Raw genomic sequence first — 21,453 nt, forward strand, 5'->3', positions numbered from 1 at the left:
TTTATAAGTTGGGCGGTTAGGTCCAGCATAAGAAAATATTTCTGAAATATTTTCATTTGTCTCAGGGATATTTCGTTTCGGGAATGCTATATGATCCGGGGCGCATGACTCGGCATCGGGTGTGGTTGGGGTTGTCGGACTGCATTACCCACCTACGGATGGGCTCCTCTGGTGCACCAGCTTTACAAGATACATGGGCATGGGCGACACTATGCATTTTTAGTTCAATAGCGAACTTTATGATCCAGTAGTCCTATTATTGACATCGGTATTAAAGATTTTTAAATATGGCAATGATGCTAATTTGCATATATTATATTTTGAAAAATAAATCCCATTACAAACTGGAAAATACTAGATTTACTACAAAAGCGTAAACCAAAAAAATAAAAAATTCAAAAAGTAGTTTTACACCCAGACCCATTCCTTCTGCCTAATACAAGGAAAAAAACATATTAAATGTCATGGGCTTCTCCTTTCACAGATACTGTAGATAAGTGGGCAGGATAAGTACGGCAGTGAATTTAAATGCATCAGACAACATTAGTAATCTGAGATCATTTTTCAAATTATCATTTTGCAAGACTCCGTCGATTTTTTTTTTTACAAAATCCTCGAAATTCGTGGGTTTAACACAAATCATGTTGTATTATGGTATGGATGGTATTATACCAATGCGTACAGCCGTCGAGGTCACGAACTATTTTTAGTGATGTTCCAGGCACGAACTGCTCGCATAGTTTATTCATTTTTAAACAATGACAGATGAATGACCTATGTGTTGTATGCAAAATTTTAACTAAATTCTAAAGCTTAAATTACTTTTTAAAGTAAACTTATTTCATTCACAAGTACGTTTTCCTTCGAACATCAGGATTAATTTCCATCATTAATTTACAGATTTTGTGAGGACTGAGGTCTGTCTCGGCAAACACTCTTCCCGTCATTCCCTTTAACCTTTATTCGGCGGATTTTCCTTTCTTAAAAATTAATATTGACATTTAACTAAGATGTTCATATTAGGAACATTTAATAGTGAATCGTGGTCATCGTTCCCAATTCGTCTGAGATCTAGAGGACTTGACTTGATCCGTTGTGGACACTTTATAAATTGGCAGCAGTACAGTCAGAAACTGCCGACGTGTGGATGCAAGTATACAAACCTCCTTGTATAGCAAGTACTACAATTAAAATGCTAATAAGCGGCGAGCATCACTTTCTTATACTAAGGAAAGGCATTACTGACCATCGAAACCCAATTACTTTCCACACAAATTTACAACGGAAACAAGAACTGACAGCATTTACCAGAAACAGCTGGATCGTTATTTTTGAGATTAGAACTAAAATAACTGTTAAAATCTTGCCATTCGCAAACATTTTCTTTCTTTGGGAAAAAAAACCGCTATTGCAGAACAGTAAAGCGTATGATCTTACCTCCTCAATATTTTTAACCAGCAGCCACCGGCATTTAATCGCTGCATACTATGCTCTGCTACTACGGCAATGCGAGCATGATGTCAGCCAACGCAGGCGTCCCTTTAAGCGCCGCCAACACAAATAAACCATATCCTGATGCAGCCATATAATCAAACCAAAAGTTCCATATGAATGTTATAATACAAGGTACTGACTTTGCATGTGTAAGTACCTTGGACCCGTTTTAAAATACCTACCTTATCTGATCAATACCTAAAATATAGTACCCTCCCCTAGCACAAACATTTCATATACACAACTAGACTCGTTCAGAAGCTACAATCATTCAAGAAATCGAGGTTTTTAGCCGTTACTGGGTCCGAATTGTAAAATCCTCGAGTCATTCTGCAAACTATGGTGCATGTTCCAGCAGGTAAACGATAGGCATCAATAGCGACTAATTGCGCTCCATACAATGCATAGCAAACAGTTTTAAGACGCAGATAAAAATCAAAAACTTTATTACAAAAATAAGTTACTCACCTCATCTTACAGTATAAAACAATTTATTTGCAGGAATGCAAAAACGGTTGTTGGCCACCAACAATAGTTTAAAACCGGTAACAACTTTTCAAAGGTCTGCTTGTAATTATACAGATTTGAGAGGGAGTTAACTGTGTACAAAACCAGATCAAGTGTTCAGTTTCCTTTTTGCAACTTATGGAATAAGAAAAAAATACACAGCTGCAGTATCCCCCTTAAACCAGAGGATCGATCGATCGGTCTTCCTGGACACAGCGCTGTCGTCGTCGCCACGCGCGCATCATAACGTATGACCCTTTTACTGTTCACGTGAATGGAACGAGGGGAAAAAAGCAGCTCTTTATGATATCCATCACTGTTCGTGGCGTGCATGATTACAGTTGGTACACAAATGACATCCAGTGACCTCCAAAAATAAACGTGTGCACAGCTTTCAAAATCGGTGAGTTAGTATCAAAAAAACTCATCTGCTGTGAGAAAGGGGGACACCGCAGAGATATTCAAAAGTAGCTGTGAAGCTTTTTTTATGTTCAAGCTCTTACAAAAGTAACATTTTTCTAAACTATCATACAACCAGTAACTACATAATCTGAAGAAGCAAGGCAGCTAATTCAGTTCAAATAGGATGAAGGCAGGGCTTGTTCAGACTCATCACATGAGATTAGTATACATGCCCAGTTTGACTGTTCACGGTGTCAGGGCAGCACCAGAAGCTCTATATCACAAGGAGCACATCGCCTCCTCGCCTGCGCCGCCTCCTCGCCTGCGCTGCCGCTGCTGCCCATGTGCATATTTAGTGGGGAACAAGCCCTGCTTTCATCAATAACGTTTCCCTATTTACAGTACAGACAGGGCAGTTTAATCCTCTGTACTGAGGTAGTTAACCAACCCTTAAAAAGACAAGTTCTGAAAAGAACCACTTTCCTGGAATGCCTGACCGCAGATGCCAGGTGGTTACACCTAAAACCGGCAAAAACATCCTCTTCAAAACCTCTCCAAATCAAAACAATTTAGATTAATATATTCCAACATAAAGCTGCAATTAGAACAAAAAAACAAAAAAAAAAAATATACAATAGCATCAAGCTCATTCGAGCCACTTCAAAACTAAGACAAAGTGCAAAATACATTTTACATTTCATTTCGGGACAAGAATCCCTCAGGAAATCTGAACATCTTTGATAGGTACTTAAAACGACGGGGCGGGAACAAGGGAGGTGGCAAGTTAGCTAAAATGCAAGGCTTTTTATCCAAATGTGTACGAAGTAAAAGTCCAAGCACATAACAAGTCTTGAATTTGCTCCGATGATTATCTTCGTGGTGGCAGTCTGGGAGATGCTTCTATAAGGCTGGAATATCATTGGACCATCATGTTGACCTTAGCATCATGTCCATTGGCAGCTTCTGGTGTAACCCCGCATAGCAAGTCAGTCTTCATAGTAAAAGTTCGGGACTGGTCTCGACCCCCTTTCCCTGCCAGTCAGGTGACAAAAGCATCCAATCAGAAGAGCATCCAAGACGGCACAGGAAAATGCAAACATATGGCGATTTGAAAGAGTTAAATGGACGTGCAACTAGGCAACACGGGTCAAATGGCCACACATCTAACCGCATGTGATAATGGGATGTGTAAAGGCAATAATAGTTCATGTCCGGGGAGGATGTCAAAATGTGTCCCTTTCACACCTTGAGTTAATGGAAATTTTGTGCATCCAGTTTAAACATGACTGAACAGGAGAAAACAGCCCAAGTGTACAGGAGACAGAGGGGAATAAGGTAAAGGGTGCCGGGGGAGAGCACTGTCCAGCTGTGCACTGCAGGAAGCCTGCGATGTCATGCTGTCAGCACACAGATGATCGTGGCTCCAGCGGGCCATTTCACATCACCTTCTCTGAACACGCGTCATTCATACGGCTCCGGCGTTCAGCCTCCACACTCACACTCTCCCCACTGCCTGAGACACCCTGCAGTAGCCAAACAGGAACCAGCCCAGACTTTACATTTTAAAGGCACAGAAAGTGATGCGGCGACACTCAGCCACCATGTGCCAACCCTTATTCAAACCTCCATAATTAGCCTCAAATTTCACGCAATGTGAAGGTTTTTTTTTTTTTTTGTGTATGTGTGTGTTATTTTATACAAGCAACACTTTTAATGCAAAATGCTATTTTAGATGCCACAGAGAGCAAGTTGGGGGAGACGTGAAGAGAATTTCCCCATGGGGAACTGTATTTAAACAAAACCGTTGCCTTTAAGACAAATACTACCAAAAATCTACAGCCAAAAAATATACAGGGAATCAGTGAAAAAAGATGCGAGTTTCGGACACCACATCCCAACAGGACACATACTGGTGTCTCTGCCGATAGTAAAATTCAGGAACAACATAAAAGAAGCAATAAAGATGATCAAGTGAATATGAATGAATCACTTAAAAAATGTTTTTAAATGAATATGTCAGCTTCAATCTATGCATAGACTGCTGGTTTTAAGTTGCTTTTAAAAATGTGCTTACGTTTAAAAAGCCACCCTTGTCTGTACTGAGAGGTCAGCTAGGTTCTCTGCTTCCCCAGCATCACGGTATGAAGTGTGTCACTGTACCTCGTCTGTGCAGTGTATATGCACTGCGCAGTGGGAATATAAGAGCACTATGTAGCCAGAGCTGTCACTGAGACATCAAACAGCATTACAAAATTACAGACTCACTATGTAGTGCACTATTTAGGGGATAGGGAGCTATTTCAAATAATAGCGAATAGGGAGCTATTTTTGCACACAAGTGCAAATGATTAAATCTGGTAACAGCTTTTAGCATCAGTTCACCATAGCAAACAAAATTAAGTATTCTGAAAGCCCAACAGCCCAATGGAGTACAGAGCCGGCAGAGTCAAAGCGAGCCCCTGCATCTTCAGCAACTGCCCAACTGCTGCCTTGAGGAATCAAGACTCCTGGCTAGCAGATTCATAACCATGGCAACCAGACTGAGCACCACCTTGGAGCCCCTACCCCCCGCCCGCTCACCTCCACGATCGCCCCCCACCTACCCCACGGCCTCGCTGCTGCATGCCCCCTCTGGCTCCACGTGCGCCCCTGCTTGGTCCGGGGCCCCCCCGCTGAGAGAAGCTGGACCTGCCTCGGGGAGCGCCAGCCCCCCTGCCCCGTGCCGGGGATGAGCCCCGAGCGCCTCTGCCCCCCCTTCCTCGGACCGGGGCCTGGAAGTCGTCGTAGCCGTAGTACGGGTCTTCGTATCCACCGCGGTAATTATGGTAATCATAGTAATCATAATAATCCTCGTAGCCGTAGTACTCAGGGGGATACGTGTAGCCGGCACGGCTGGCACCTCGCCCTCGGCCTCTCGAGGGAGGGGGCATGTGGGGTGGGCCGTAGTAATAGTAATCGTCATACCTGAGGAGAGGGAGAGGGGAGAGAAAGAGAGAAGGGAACATTTTACAGACGTATGAACGAGACGTCCAGAAGCTGAACAGGTGACCATTAAGGCAACAAGTGAATATGGGTTTAAAACGGGGAGGGCCCGCACAGTAAGGAGGCGAGTGACCGCGAGCCAATCACAACACGCCGCTCACATCTGAGTCTTGGCTGCCTGCCTCTGTGCTTTGCGCTCTTTCCGCTTCTGGTCCGGGGGCTTGGCGAAAACGATTTCGATATGCTCGCCCTCCAAGTCTTTGCCGTTCATCTCGGCCAGCGCCTGTGGCGGGGGGTGAACACAGGGAGTGGGTCAGGGGCTGCTCTGCTGCTGCGTGGGGGCATTCGCGCTCCGGGGGGGCGGGGCATTCGCGCTCTGGGGGGGCCGTACCTTCACAGCGCCCTCCCGCTCGTCGAAGTGGATGAAGGCATAGTCTTTCAGCTTCTTGACCCGCTCCAGTTTGCCGAACTGGCTGAAGGCCTTTTCCAGTTTGTCTTCCGTCACGGTGCTGGCCAGGTTCCGCACAAACAAGACCTTCACCTGCGTGACGAGCGCAGGAGACAATCACACGCTGACCTGACGTTTCGCCAGCGCGTTCAGTCTGTGGCAGCAGACCTAAGACTACGGCCAAAGCATTTCTGAGCCACTACTTCCATTTGTGATCAATAGTGACTTTGGGACACTTGCAGACTGGAACACGGAAACACCATTAATCAGGTTTCAGCTCAGGTCCACGATTTCAGTTCTCAGACCAATCAGGGACTAACAGGTTAACTCATGGCGCCGACAAAGATCACAGGGCAGAGCCTCCGCACCAACCTTGGCCATGACCTCCGGGTCCGGGTCCTCGATGGGGTCGGCCCACTCCACCGTCACCACGTTGCCCCACACCTTCACCTTGCCGCTCATCAGCCGACGGCGAGCCTGGGCTGCGCTTTTGTGGTCCTCGTACTCGAGGAAGCAGAAGCCCCTGTTCTTCTTCTTGTCGTCCGGCTGATGGTAAAGTATGACGTCACTGAGACCTTCTGCAGAAAAGGATGGGACAAAAAAATTAATTAACAAACCATTCTAACCAGGAGGTGTGAAAAGAAACGACAGGGAAACTACTTCGGGTCCAGCGCTGTACCACAACGAAAGAGGCCGTCTGAATCTGTATCACTATTGCTACCAGTAAACAAGCAGTTCCTTTATAGCCCACCATAACAACAATAATCACATTTGCCACATGATATTATCTGACCTCACTGTTGCTGTGAAGCTGCACTCAAATCATTAGGTGCTCCTAGTTACATTGGATTCCAATAAAGAATCTCAGGCCTTTTAAATCTTCAGATAATCATCTTTTAATCAACAGTAAGAAAACAGACTTCATGGAGACGCCATCTGAGACTGGAGCGAGCCGCTTACCTGTGACTTTGGCAAATTCTTCTACAATCTGTTCCTTTGTTTTGCTCTTGGGGATGGAGCCCACAAACAGTCGGTTATTGGCTACGGAAATGCACACGCCGATGTGTTTGCCGGGGCGAATTTCGTTGTTATTACACTGCGAGGAGGAGAGAGAGAGCCACGGGCGCCTTAAAGAGCCAGTCCCACAGCAGCCGGCAGTGGCTGGCCATTCAGGAGCAGCGGAGCGAGGACACTCACCAGTTTAACAGCGGCCTGGGCGGCCTCTTTAGTACAGAAAGTGACAAAGGCGTAGCCCCTATTCAGGCCGCTGAGGGGGTCCATCATGAGGCGGAGGTCCCAGATGGGACCCGCCTTCTCAAACAAGGGTACGAGCTCATCCTCAAATAAGTCTCGTGGGATTTTACCCACAAATATCTGCAGAGAAAGAGGAGCTGAATGAGATCAACACCAATTTCAGTCATCAAACTGGGTATACGGGTATCACACTTTGTATAAAGTAACCGGGGGGGGGGGGGGGGGGGGGGTGTCCTGTCAGATCTTAGCGGTAAACTGTCAGCGCAACACAAAGTCACTCCAGGACAGAATATACGCTTCATCATGTGGACACTAGGGGCAGCGTAGCAAGCTAAGTGGAGCTGGAAGCATCCACAGCTAGTTTTTACACACTGGGCTGCAGAAGAGCGAGGCGCCGCCCTGCTGGGGGCTCACCTCTGTACCGATGGTGGGCTGCGAGCCCGAGTACACGGAGGCTGGGGGAGGGCCGCCATATTTTCGCTGACCGGTCGTCACGTCCAGCGTGTAGCTGGTTCTTTCCAGCAAACCCTATCGAGTGATGAAAAACAATAAAATCAACCTTAATCCATAGACAGGCCCCCGTGTGGAAGCCTGCTGTTCACCACACTTTACAAATTCGCAATAAAAATATTTACATGCAAATATCTCGTATGATAAAACAGACCTTTCGGACAAAGTAAAAAAAATGTTATCGAAGGTGTCCAACAAACATTTCTTGTACCGTTCACTTAGAACGTAACTTACAGCACTTAGCACAGGCTGACCTTGTAAATAAACTGTTCTTAACCTTTATTTTACCAGGCAAAGCATTGACGAATGAACATATACTCATGCTTTTTCTGTTAAATACTCTTATATCATAAGTTAACCCAACATTAACCGTAGCAAAGACATGACTGCTTCACAGAGGTAGACGGCTCAGGCCCAGAGAGTACAAATCCAGACCAAGGTTTTGTTTCAACCAACCAGCTGAGTTCTCTGTGACTCTTAATACTGAACTGGTTGGTTGAAACAAAACCTCGGTCTGGATTTTTGCTCTGCTGCTTCATCGTACCTTTATTTTGGCCTCATCCGGTCCTTTGCTGGAATCTGAAACTTTGGTGCCCTGCTTCTCCCGCTGCCTGTACGTCTTCATCACGCCGCAGAGAAAGGCACTTTTGTTCTAACGGGGAGGGAGAGGACTGGTGGGCTAGGAGTTAACCCGCCGGACGCGTGTCGTGCGATGGCACGCCCGGGCGGTGCACCGAGCACACTCACTTGCACATGCGACAGATCACTATCCTTAAACTGGAGTAAAACTTGCAGGGCGCCGTCCTCATTAAACTCCTTCAATGCCTCGATGGCCCTCTCGTCCAAGTCACAGTGTGCTACCAAGCCTATCACAAAGACAGGGGAAACAAAGGGGAAGCCATGACTTAGCACTCCGCTGAGGGCAGGTACGGCCGGACACACCAAAGACAGACATCCAGTTAGATCTTAGCAGTTAACTCTCAAGGTTCGAGGTAAAGTGGGAGGCAGCAGTAGACTGTCAGAAAACAAGAGCCGACAAAACGTCACTCGCTGGGCCAAGAAACCGGCAGCTCCACCGTGCAACGTGGACCTCGAGTCAGACTGTGCGTTTAACTTTACGTTCACAAACAAAAGGTCTTCATTTTCACCTTTTCAGCACCAGCGACAACAGATGTTGTAAGCTGATATCGGCATCATCCCCATCTCCACCCATGCCGGAAAAACCCAACCCCAAATGCCCCCCCCCATAATTAGCATGACCACGACGGCTTTCAGGGGCCACATCACCTGTCTCAGCCGTGGACGGCTGCTGCCATTGTTTCAGCGTGTGCCCAGCTGGCGACACCCCCCCCCCCCCCCCCGAGACCAAGTGAGGACACCCCCCACCCTGCCCCGGGCTACTGTATGCTTATGCCACATTAATCCCCGAAAGCATACATACAAAAAACGCTGCCTGCTTGAAATCACTCTGAAAGAGACATAAATACATTCAAATCGTTAAGTACCGTAATACTGGGGTGTGGTTGATTTTTTCTTTTAATTTTACAACTGCAGTACCCATTTGTATGGAAACCACAAAAAGTTGCTTAAGGATCACAAATCCCGCAGTCAATAGAAATGCTGATTGTAAAGGACATGCAAAAAACTGCAAAATGAAATCTGTGTGGAGAAAATCTTTTGGATGCTTAGTGTTCCTTACCTGCTATGTAAATTTCGTCTAGTTTTTCAGCAACTTTCTGTGGTAAACCAGCGTCTAATAAAGTCTGGAAGTGTTCAGAATGGGTAACTGCAGCACTGGTGTCCATTGGTTCTTCAGTACCATTTCCATTAACATGTTCTGTGGCCATGTCTCCAGACATCTGTGCAAATGCAATGAGCCAAATTAATCCAAAAACTGAGTCAGGGTTAAAGAGTTACGAAAATAACGGGATCAGTAAATAATTGAGGTTATTTTACAGCCACGCTGCAAAAGCACACACATGGCGGCCGCACTGCTAACGTCAGCCGCTGCGAGCTTTAAACGGTGGATGAGGTTTAACCAGCTGTAAGGATCGGCACTAAATAATGCCGAACATTTCAAACAAGTAGCTTGTCCAGACAATAATCGCTATAAATGCAAGAGTCGCCGCGCCAACTTTTGCAGCGAGTCGAATCGGGCACGTGCACACCTCCGGCTGCTCGTGCACGGTCCGGACACGTTAACCACTTTAAGGGAACTAAGCCGACTACTTGTGCATGAAGGTGAGACGGCGAGCCACCATTAGACATGCTTCCCGCCTTCTGCTCCGGCTGCCGATGAGGTGCAAGCGGCGCCGCTGCCGAACAAAGCCAACACCCCCACCCATCCGCCAGCGCCGCCGTACTCAGTACACGTGTTTCTGCTCAGCGGTTTCCGGCAAGCATCTAGCCTGGTGGCTAACGCCGCTGGGCGGGCACGGCGTGCGGGGCAGCTAGACACCCAAGACCGCCTCCGAGGGACACATGCTTCATACTCCGAGGCGTATTAAAAGGCGCACAATCAAACATAACGACCTGGCTATCTAATGAGGGGGATGCTAGGCTAGCTGGGCTAGCCCTTTTGCGTGCTGACGTTAGCCAAGCCACACAGCCTGCTGATCATTTGTTCCACGTAGCCCCGCTAAGCTGACTGTAACGTTCGATTTATTGTAGGCACCAAATAAGGCGCTGGCCTCGCAGCCAGCTAACACGAGCCCAGCATACGGCAGCGAAACGACAATAAAAACAATGACACGCGTGCAGCACATGTCACCGCGCTGGAAAATCGGGTCTAGGAAGATAGGCGATCCTAGACTCATCTGGCCTGGTTTTGAATGAAACGTGCCCCTATCGCAGCCCTGTCCCCGGTGGCTGGCTGTCTGGAAAGGTGCTGCAAATGTTGAATATTCAAGGCTGAGTGTAAATGTACGTAACGCTGGAAAGGATCGCCAAGACGGGATCGGAGAGCACGATTTAAGCACTCTGTATTGGAGACCCGACTGGGCATTTCACAAGGCCTAGCTGGCCAACGTGCCGCCACATAACTGGAGTCCATTTTCAAAAAGCCGGTTTGAAACACCATCCAAACCAGTTTCCACATTGTTTAAAAGCACTACTAGAACGACAACCATAGCGCTACGGAAAGAAGCCTTAGCTAGATGGCAATTTAGGACATATTTACCTGCTAATGGTTCGCGGTGGTATGTGGTATAGATTATTTCGGAAGGAAGGGAATTTGGAAAAAAACGGAGAAAGGTGTATAACTCCCCGCCGTAGGTCCGGCTCTGCTCCTCCACTGTAGATGATGTAAAATGGCGGCCGCGATCACGCCGAGAGTTTCTCACGACTACGGGGTTTCTCGCGCAGGAGCAAGCGGGCTCGCCTCCTTTCGCAGCACAATCGGCGGAGCGTTCCGAGCGCCAGCGAGCGTCAGGGGCGTGGCCGCGACGGCGGGGCGGAGCTAGCGGCCGGTGGGCGGGGTCGCGCGTAGCGCCAGGCCCAGAACAAAGGCATTGGCCGGGGAACTGGGGCGAAGTTTGGAAGCGCGTCCGTTTTAAAGTAGGGTTAGGGTTAGGGTTAGTAGTGGCAGCCGATTTGTACGAAAATGTCGTATTTTACGTTGGATGTAGTCACGGTTTGTGCCTCATGCATAACTTTGAACGTATGAAAATGCATGCATGTGATTATAATGACTAATAATCCTTGCGGCGTTAACGTGTCCGTAGTGGTTTTATTTGTCGTATTTCATTCGATTCCTTTATTTCATCAGTCGAATTATGAAATAGTCTACCTAAGTATTGTAACTTTAATGTAGTAAATGGTCTTAAGATACGCCTGGTAAAACTGGAGCGACGCCGACAAGGAGAGAGTCTGTATTCCCAGCGAAAGGAATATTTGGGCAGGAATGGTGCACTTCACTTTTAAAACCAAAACATTGCGGTGTTACATGACAGCATTCCTGCTGTAGTTCTTGTCTTTTTCTGACATCGACTTGTTTGACATCTGATGTGTTTTTACCTGACATAGATTCGTGGTATTTTCGTTGTACTGACGCCTTTTTGTTCATTATAACTCCTACTCATGATTTTATAGCGTTCTCCCCTAGTGCAATTTTAAACTATGGCTCAAAATAAATTTGCCGCAATAGCAATAATTGATCCATAGGGCTCCACATTTCAAAATACAAAATTAGTCATCACATGAGATGTGAAACCGACTGCCCACTGTGTCCACCTTTCAAATCTTGCCTCCTAATCATCCCCTTTAACTGAAATTCTCTCCTGCCCCTTCACCACCTTAACTGTGTGGTGAATGTACGGGTGCAGAATAGCTGCCGTCGCATCATCCAGGTGGGGGCTATACAGTGGCAGTGATTTAAGTGGCTTCCCATTGATTCTGTAATTTGCTTTGCGTGTCTTGAAAATCGCTATATAAATGCAACATTCATTCCTAATTAGAAATTAAAATTCGTGCATGGAGTTTGCATTCTATCACTACATTTTTTTTAGCAGAAACTTATTTAAAGCTACATGCATTTTAAGAGAGCAGGATCATACAGCTCCTTGATTGACTGGGGGGGGGGTCCATTTCGCTAGTACCCGACCCTGAAACCACTCTGCTGATCCTGAGTTTTGAACTGGCGTCTTTCCAATCAGCAACATCCTCAACTGCTGAACCACACCATCTCTTTGCTGCAGGGTTTCCCACTAGCTGCACTCTCCAACCAGACATGCCTTTTCGTGATATTGCATTTCTACACTGACCATAAATGACGGACTAGCATCCCATCCCACATGTTCCGCCAGATGACCCTATACTGGATTGACGAAAATCAGACCCAGCATTTTTATGATTACATCATTTAGCAAAATAAGTCACATTTGCATCAGTGCACATAAATGAATTGCGAGTATACCAAACTGTACATTGGGTATCAAGTTAACCAATCACAAAGCAAAGTTTTGATGGCACCTACCTGCTTTAAGAAAACACTTTAGTCTGACCAGTGGTTCTCTCACCCTATACTTCCTGCAACTACTACTGTGCACAACCACAGGTCATGTTACCCACCCAAAAAGACAATAAAGCTTACAAATTGAAATATCAAAACCACATCTTACCCCCCCCCCCCCCAAGGCCAATGGAAACAGAGGACAAGGTCATACAGGCCATAATGCAAACAATCTTAGCATATAGCAAGACTGCTCAATAATTAAAAGGCTTGCAATTATGGCTACAAATGCATGTGCCCCAGCCTTCTCAAGGGAGGCCAACCTGCACTTTCAAATTCTCCTGCTGTACACTTTGCATTTGGTCATATTGAAATATACATGGAGTTAAAGAAAACATACTAAATATACTAAGACGAAGAATAACGGCCAGACAAGCAACAGCTCAGCCAGTGTGTAGGTCAGGGGAAAAAGCCATTTTTGTGCTTTGAGAAATATTTCACTGAAATCATGTTATAAGCTGTAATTACCTGCAAAACAAAACCCCAGAGCCCTCCCCCATGACAGCAAAGTCAGCCATCTCCCGGAGCAGGCACTATGCTCACAGGCTCCAGGGATATTGAGGGACAATGTTTGTAGAGACGCGGGATGAAGAGAAATCCATTATTTTCCATTGGCAATTCTCCTCGTCACTGAGCCAGTCATGCTCTCCATAGCTTGGGGGACCTGGGGAAGGGTCATCCAGTGTATAGGGCCCCTGCAACTGGGGGTTAAGGGCTTTGCTGAATGGCTGACATGCGACTGTTCAGCCAGGACTGGAGCTAAAATCAGCAACCTTCCGATCACAGGCAGAGATTCAGCCTTTAGCCTGCTGAGCCACTAGTTAACTTGACAAAAAACACACAAACCCTCCACACACTTGAGTTGTACAGAATTTTATTGCTTAATTAACACTTCCAGCTCTGCCGATTACCAGTGTTTGACTAACAGGATCCTTCCACCAGTTGCAGTCCTGAAGATCCAGCTTGGCCTCTCATTCTGCAAAGATGTCCATTCGTTAGCGCATACAGGTCTATTAATGGCATCACTTAAAACACAAGATTACAGGTTGCATTTCAGAAGTCAGATCCGAATATATGACTTTCAGTCACATGAAATCAGGTTCGGGATATATTCATCATTAAAAGCAACCACACCCATCCCTGGATTACAATTTTCCCCTCCAGAGAGTAGGCTACACCTAAAGCTCTTAAAGTACTTTAGACGCTTATTTCAGGCAAAACACTTCACTGTAGGCACTTGAGTTTCATTTGGGTTTCCAAGCCCATCGAAAACTCACCCATTTTCCATCTTCATCTATCCAGTGTGGTGGACTGGAAAAGAAAGATGAAAATGCATAACCAATCCTGGCTGACTATTGTCCATTAAATCAGTTCATTATACAAATTGCCGTACAGAAAGATAATTCAAATACAATTAAGATTTACAAGTTACCACTATCAGTGTGTCAAACTGGTTTGGATATGGTTATGGGGGCTTCATTCCACTAATCCAACCAAGACACGCAGTTGAAAAATTTATACCTTAGGATAAGATCGGTTGTGGCAAGAGAATTCAGATCAACACCAAGTCAGGCCATTTCAAAGTAGTATTTAGACACAGTGAACCCAAACATCACCATTAGTGAATCCACAGCATTTTTAAATGGAAGCAATGAGAAGTTTCAAGTTTAAAGCTAGTGAATTCATTTTCTGTAGCCAGGCAAAGCACTACACATGCCATATCGAAAGACATTCACCATTTATCTATGTGTTGGCCACTGTAAACTTAACATCCTTTCCATTACAATGGTGATGTAGGGCCCTTTAATACACAAATACTACAACTATTTAATATTTCTGGATATTAGTCGTGGGCAAGAGTGGTGAGAATGACAAGTATTGATTTTCACAAAAGTTTGCTGCTTCAGTGTTCATAGATCTTTGTCAGATGTTCCTATGGTACACTGAAGTATAATTACCAGCATTTCATAAGTGTCAAAGGCTTTTATTGACAATTACATTAAGTTTATGCAAAGTGTCAATATACGCAGTGTTGGCCCTTTTTCAAGACCTCGGCAGTTCACCCTGGCTGCTGTCAATCAACGTCTGGGCTAAATCCTAAGTCCATTCTTGCATAATTAATACTTGGGAGTTTGTCAGAATTTGCGGGTTTGTCCACAAGTTGTGAATGGGATTAAGATCCCATTTGGCCACGGCTTCATGCCGACAAAGTAATTAAAATCCTATAGCGCAATATAAACCTTTACAACGCCAGTTGTAAACGCCAGAAACCCGATAGGAAATACTATTAAGATATCTTCAACTCACAATTCAGCAGTGAATAAACGCAAGGTATAGAACGGGGGGAAAAATACATCTTCCATATCGATTACCCATTACAGTGAACAGGGACGCAGTAATAGGATTATCGCCTTAAGTAATTAGCGTTTTAATGAGCATATCTGAATACATCTGAATGGAACTGTGCAGCTACTGCATTGGCGATACATCGACCACGTGTGACCTGAATCGCAGGCACTGCCGCGTGCAGAACAGCGTGGCATAAAGGTTACATTTCAGACTCACACACACCTACCTTTCACGGCCAGTCACTCATACTGGAGCCATATGAAATAAAAACGCCGTGTAGACAGAAGCAAAAAAGACGGCCAGGCGTTAAGCCCAATACACGATTCACGAGTTAAAGCCCCTCAAACGTAACCCGGAATCCTAAGGTAGTTTAATCGTCATATAAAATAGACTTTTAGTACTAATCCAGACTTTCAGTCCTAATCAGCGATATACCATTTATACATACCCGCATAGGCACAGTCATCCTCCTGCTCTCAGCCCAAGAGACGACGGCGACAGAAAAGACCAAACACGTCTTTTCGCGGCTTTTTATACTGCGCGTCACCTGCCGTTTGGAATAAGCTGATTCCGTGATTTCCTGCCAGATAGCGCTATCCTAATGCTGTGGACGGATATATATAATAAAAAAAATCAATTGAGTTAATGTTGGATTTTTGTTTACGCGGAAAATGTTCTATTAATCTTAAAAATAAGATTTTTTTTTTACCTAGTAAATCAAAACGCATTTTTTCATGCTCCAAATTCTACGAATTATATTGATTGGCTATGTGTTATTTTATTGTAGCTAAAATTATTGTGGTTTTCAGAACATTTTAGTCAAAATTTCAGTCTTACATGTACACGTATACGTGTATATATTACGCATACATGTATAAAACGGGCAAAAGTCTCAATCTACCACAATTCAATATTTTTCATGTATTTTTTTAGCTTTGCATATTTTATTTCTCCCTGAAGTACTAGGTTTAGGTATTTCCTCATATGAAATTGATAGTGAAATTCGATAAGCTACACGTTAGTTACAGGTATATTTGAGGCCGTGTTGCGTTCCACTTGCAAACACACGATGTCGCTGTTATCTTAAATGTGGCATAACGCGTGCCCTAAAATACCGGTCGTCTTGGCTTTCTCTCGAATACAAAATAATTGTATTGCTTATATCGCTGTCGTTTTTATCTAAGACGACATACAGAGCAAAGATACGCAAGTTCAGTTCAAACAGTTTAGCAAATTAATCTAAACAAATGAAGAGTGATGTGAGTTATGGGGGGGGGGGGTCATCTCAAAGGCTGCACAACAAGTGAATTCATCTTCTCATTTAATCTGTAGCTCTTTTCTGGGGTCAGACAAGTGTTGAGAAACCTTAAGGATGATATATTTACTGCAGACGGCAAGAGATGACCCCGAAGCAAACGTCTGTATCGTTTGTCAAGACACCTGATGAATACTGGAACAAGGCTGCAAACGTCACACACAGTGTGGGAAACAAACTGCTCATTCACTGCACTTGGCCTGTTGTTGCCCACATGCAGTGGATTCTGCCAGTGGTCACAGCTGCCGTTACAAATTCTGGTGAAATACAAATATTTAGAATGGAGGCTCAGAGAGGAGCCCCAGAGACTGCTAGTTTGTTTAAGATGCCCATGATAGACTGGTGTTTGATCGTGGTTCCAGCCCTCTAATACAACCCAACAAGATGGAGCCCAGAAGGCTATAATCCTAAGCAGAATGGATAGCAGATGTATAGGTACAATATAGCTCCGTTTTGAAATAACACTTTTGTAGCTTTTTTTTTCCAGCCATGTCAAAACACCAGGAAAAGTGATGCTGCATGATCCTGTTCTGTGAGTCATAATGGCTTGCTTAACCCGTAACATTTTTTTTTCCAGTGATACTTGCACCTTGGACCTCAGCGACTGATTGAGGAAAACAAGAGAGCCAAGCAAAGACACAACTTGCCGTACAATTTGTGCCCTAAAATCAATGCATTCTTATCTCAGTGAGGTCAGAATATGATGAAGAGCTCAAGAATTTTTGCTGTCATCGGGTAAGATCAATGAAATGTGCAATAAATGACCTGAAATCCAAGCTCAGAATCCCACCATAGTTTGGAGCAGGACCTGTGTTCAGCTGTTGTTCAGGCAGGCTCATTTTCAGAGATTAAAAGTTATTTCACTCAAAAGCTGAAGATGGAGGTTAGAAAGGTTGGAGAGATCTTAGTGTCTGGTACTCCAGACCTCATAAGTGGAATCAGCAGGGTCTGTCCCACCCATCTTTTAAGAAGGCTCCCGGATCTCCTCGAGGTATGAATCCCTCTCGTCGTCAACCAATTATTATTCAGACATGCTTCAAGAATAGCAGCAGAGTGACAGGGATAGAAAGAGTCTGGAAGCCAAGATGAGCAATAAATTATCCCCTGTGGATAAACACTGGGCTCTTTTGAGCAGACAAGAAATAGCAGGGCATAAGTACAGTATTAATAAATTCAGTGACTTCAAACACTACACCAAAATGCCTTCATTCATTTACTGTCCATTGTCCTATGCATTGTCACTCAAAAATGTCAACGTGAGGCCAGAGGAAGCCAGCGGTCCTCCCACAGTACCCCCTGGTGAGTCTTCAGTTTGTGTGATTCTGTATCTACACCATTCATATCACGCTCAGCAGAGTCTCCTGTGGGCTTGTTAGAGTAGTCTTGTATTGGAACATATTGCTACAGTATCAGAAGACAGGCATCCTGCTGACCAGAACAGCCTTCAAGGTATTCTTGAAGAGGCTTGTTATTGTAGGTGAATGACGTAGAGGATGTTGACTCATCAAATGGCCGGACCCATTAGGGACTGACCCGGGAAGGGGAATAATTGCATTTGTATCAGTGTTAATTTTGATGCAATGAGATCCTAGACGCATCAACAAGTCAGACATGAACATTTAAGTCAGGGTTCCCCAATTCTGGTCCCGGATTGTACTTTACTGTGGCTTAATGCGTGCCGTTACCAAATCCGGTCCCGGAATCTGCAACAGTTGGCAGATTTCCCCGCTTAAACACATCTTAATCAGCTGATGACCTGGTTTAGTTGTTGTGCTCCTTTCAGGACTGTTTGGGGAATGCTGATCTATGTCCATTCTTCCAGTGGATTTCACCATAAGCTTACCCAGAGTGACCCCGGACTCTTTATATTACACGTCTTGCTGTCGACATACGAAGGTGCAGTCAAGCAGCACATTTCTTCAGATAATCTGCATCACACTTATTTCCCTCTTTTGCATCCTTTGCTTAAATCTTATTATGTGTCATATTGTGTTTCTGAACCCAAAGCATATTAAAGAACAAAGTTATGGTAATTGCAGCATTTAGGGTTAAATAATTATTGGATTTCAGGTACCAAAACCAAGTCCAGGACAAGGGATATGAAACTCGAAGACGTCATTGCAGTATATGGAGATGCTGAGCAATGGAGTGCGTTATCATACGGCAGTAATGTCTTTCCGGTCTACAAACAGTTAACAGCTGGGATTATAATATTGAAAACAAACAAATGGAAGACTAGATCAAAGTGCCATTTCCTGAAAGATGCTAATGACAGTGATTAAATTAGTATAATGATTAATTTATGATAACGCAAAATTAAAATTCCATAGATTATCTTGGTATTAAGGCATACAGTTCATGATTAGTTGCTAAAATATCTTTAGATCATGCGGAAGAGGATACCAAGGATAATATTGTTAATGCACATATGAGAGATCTGGGAAAATTTGCTTTGTGAAACGGCCTGTTCCATATTTAATTTGTTTCATTTCTGCTTCAGTTCTTGAGGTCTCATATATTCTGTGACTCAATTATCTGGGCGGACTTTCATTGGAATGCTGCAGAGCGGTAGGTGTCACTGCGGTGGCCCGGCTGCATAAGTACCTTTCCGCTTGTAGCTCTGAGGTCCAAATTCCATGCCTGTGTGAAGCCCACCGGTAACTACTGACAGTGACAGTTCCAGAGGTTCGATCTTCTTCATCTTCTTCTTCCTCTTATTGCTCATTGTACACTGGTTACCTTTCATAAGTACTGCAGTCATTTTTTTTTTATTGGATCCTAGAAAGTTTTAGAAAATAAAAATGAATTTCTTTTGCCCGTACTGAGTGTTTGGTAATAACATCACAATGTGCACAGGATCCAGCTGCATGAGAAGACAGCCACATTCAGACATCTTTGGAAAGAGTTGACATCCTGTGATTATGTGAGCTGTGCTGATTTCATTTTACTAAGGAGACGCTTTCATCCAAGCTGACAGTAAGTACACAGAAGCTTATCTCTGGCACAATATTTGCCAGGTCTATGACTACACTCTAACACAACATTAGCAACTGCTCCTATCCATTACTCATAGAATGAAATACGCTGTTATGACACATTTCTTTGTTTCTGTTCTATCTTTGCATGCCAGGAGTTCCTCCCCCTCCCTAAAGGTGAAGCACGCAATTTCACATTTCTGCTCTGAATATATGTTGCCTAGATACTAAAACCAGCTGATAAAATTCTGCATCCCTTGATCAGATGTCTGTGCTTTCAGATGTTGTGCTCACAGTGGCTCAGTGGCTGCAGAAGGAGTTTGTGGGAGGGGGGGGGGGTGAAATGTAAATCGTAACATGCAATAATCACACTGCGAAAGGGTGCGATGTACAGAAGATTTAAAATAAATAAATAAATAAATAAAGTCTTCATTTAACATGAAACTAACACTGTTTAGGGTAAAGTTTGACAGCTAAACATAACTAATAAAAATACCTTGCTGCCTTGGAAAGGGTGCAACGTAGGGCTACAAGAATGATTCTTGGTCTTAGAGGAGTGTCTAGGAGAGGAGAGGTTAACTGAGCTGAATCTGTTCAGCCTCGAGCAAAGGAGACTAAGGGGGGACATGATCCAGGTATATAAGATTCTAACAGCTCTGGATGCTGTTCAGCCAAATGCCTACTTCAATATTTGTTTAAATACTAGAAATCGTGGCCATAGGTGGAAATTAGCGGGAGAAAATTTTAAAATGGATTTGAGAAAACACTTCTTTACACAGCGTGGTATTAGAGTATGGAACAGTCTTCCTGTTCAAGTAGTGCAGGCTAAAACCCTGGGTTGCTTTAAATCAGAGCTAGACAAGATTTCAACAACTCTGAGCTATTAGTTAATTTCTCCCCAAACGAGCTTGATGGGCCGAATGGCCTCCTCTCGTTTGTAAATTTCTTATGTTCTTAGCTGATCCATATGATAAAACGATTTTATCCGATATAGTATTTCACTGTTCATTAAGTATCGTTCTCGCGGTCCGCATGTGCAGCAAATTGGCCTCAGGAACAAAATGAAAGATAAGGAATGAGCTTTTAATTTGACATGGTGAAAGCTGTTGAGGGTGTACGTCAGACTGAAGCTTCATGGAGAACGAAATGTGATTTTAACTGAGGAGTAAGAGTGATAGGATGGGGGTTTCTGCCGATACTGGGGGGGGAAGGGGTGCGTCTCCATGTCCGCCTATATGCCACGCCCCTGCACTGGCCCCTGCACTGGCTTCCCATAAGACTCGCTGCTTGTAAAGACACAAGGGCCTTGTATGTGTCACATGTCGCCTTAAGCCTAACTACATCAATGACTGTCACCTCTATAAGTGAGACGGAAGGAGATGTGAAGAGAAGAGTCTATAGGAGAAAGATAAAGACGAATAAGGGAAAGATGAACAGAGAAGTGAACAGAGATGAAGAGAGGAGTGAGATGTTACAGCTCAGATCACCTTATGTGGGCAAATACAGGCAACTGGAGGTCCTGAGGTGAGACTGAGCTGCTGTTGTGGTCTTCCACAGCGCAGTGCACTTCCTTATCCCTCATGCATGGCTGCATGCATGCGTGGCTGGAAATAAGTTGCTTCGATATCAACAATTTACAAAGCTTTGCGAAAACAGCCCTGACTGTCCCGTGTTGTGTCATGGACATTCGCCGCAAAGTATCATAGTGAGAAATAAACCGGCAATCTTGCGCGCCGCGTCCCTGCCAACTGGCGACTTGGTCAGACCGGCACTGCCGAGAGCGAGTGAGCGAGCGAGCGAGTGTCCAGGTGGTGGGACTGTCTGCCGCTGCCCGCAGATGAATGAGCGCCGCTCTGCAGCCTTTTCTCCAAAATAACCCGACGTCAAGCTGCGCACCGAAATAAACAAATAAATAAATAAAACGGCCAGCTGCACTGGTGGTGCTCAGCGGCGGGGGCGCGTCTGACACGGTGGGCGGGACTTTTCCACAGCGGGGAGCACATTTTCTCCTCTATATTCACTGTCACCCGTCTCCTCGGTCACAGACAGCCCCCCAACCCCAGGCTGCGGTGAAGCAGTGCTACACTGAGATAAAGTGTAAATATCGTTTGTCACCAGATGACAGTGCATGCAGCAACAAGCACACCTATTTCCAATCCCATTTGACATATAAAGACACAAACCAGCCACACTGTTAAGATGAAGCAGC

The 21,453-nt window shown here is 44.8% G+C and overlaps 1 protein-coding gene, 1 long non-coding RNA gene and 1 other non-coding gene across 4 annotated transcripts; all 3 read right to left on the reverse strand.

The window, feature by feature from the left end:
• Positions 1 to 1,923: 1,923 nt before the first annotated feature.
• Positions 1,924 to 10,950, reverse strand: LOC125714516 (synaptotagmin binding, cytoplasmic RNA interacting protein). Of its 2 annotated transcripts, XM_048985208.1 has the most exons (12): positions 10,776 to 10,914; positions 9,297 to 9,456; positions 8,345 to 8,463; positions 8,142 to 8,249; positions 7,502 to 7,615; positions 7,031 to 7,207; positions 6,794 to 6,929; positions 6,206 to 6,411; positions 5,777 to 5,926; positions 5,547 to 5,668; positions 5,007 to 5,367; positions 1,924 to 3,435 (listed from the first exon to the last, which is right to left on the reverse strand). In XM_048985208.1, exons 2-12 carry the CDS (start codon positions 9,454 to 9,456, stop codon positions 3,397 to 3,399), a joined length of 1,692 nt encoding a protein of 563 aa, XP_048841165.1. In that variant the 5' UTR covers positions 10,776 to 10,914; the 3' UTR covers positions 1,924 to 3,396. The 2 variants fall into 2 exon arrangements, with proteins under 2 accessions (XP_048841165.1, XP_048841166.1); XM_048985209.1 differs by lacking the exon at positions 9,297 to 9,456 and having other exon boundaries at positions 10,776 to 10,950.
• Positions 10,951 to 13,462: 2,512 nt separating this feature from the next.
• On the reverse strand, positions 13,463 to 15,537 carry LOC125715185 (uncharacterized). The gene is made up of 3 exons (XR_007383948.1): positions 15,403 to 15,537; positions 13,883 to 13,916; positions 13,463 to 13,581 (listed from the first exon to the last, which is right to left on the reverse strand). It is a non-coding gene; the product is annotated as an uncharacterized LOC125715185 (long non-coding RNA).
• On the reverse strand, positions 13,656 to 13,729 carry LOC125715286 (small nucleolar RNA SNORD50). Its single transcript, XR_007383998.1, has one exon. It is a non-coding gene; the product is annotated as a small nucleolar RNA SNORD50 (small nucleolar RNA).
• Positions 15,538 to 21,453: the final 5,916 nt, after the last annotated feature.

The sequence above is a fragment of the Brienomyrus brachyistius genome, chromosome 19 (assembly GCF_023856365.1).
Source record: "Brienomyrus brachyistius isolate T26 chromosome 19, BBRACH_0.4, whole genome shotgun sequence".
Taxonomy (NCBI): Eukaryota; Metazoa; Chordata; class Actinopteri; order Osteoglossiformes; family Mormyridae; genus Brienomyrus; species Brienomyrus brachyistius.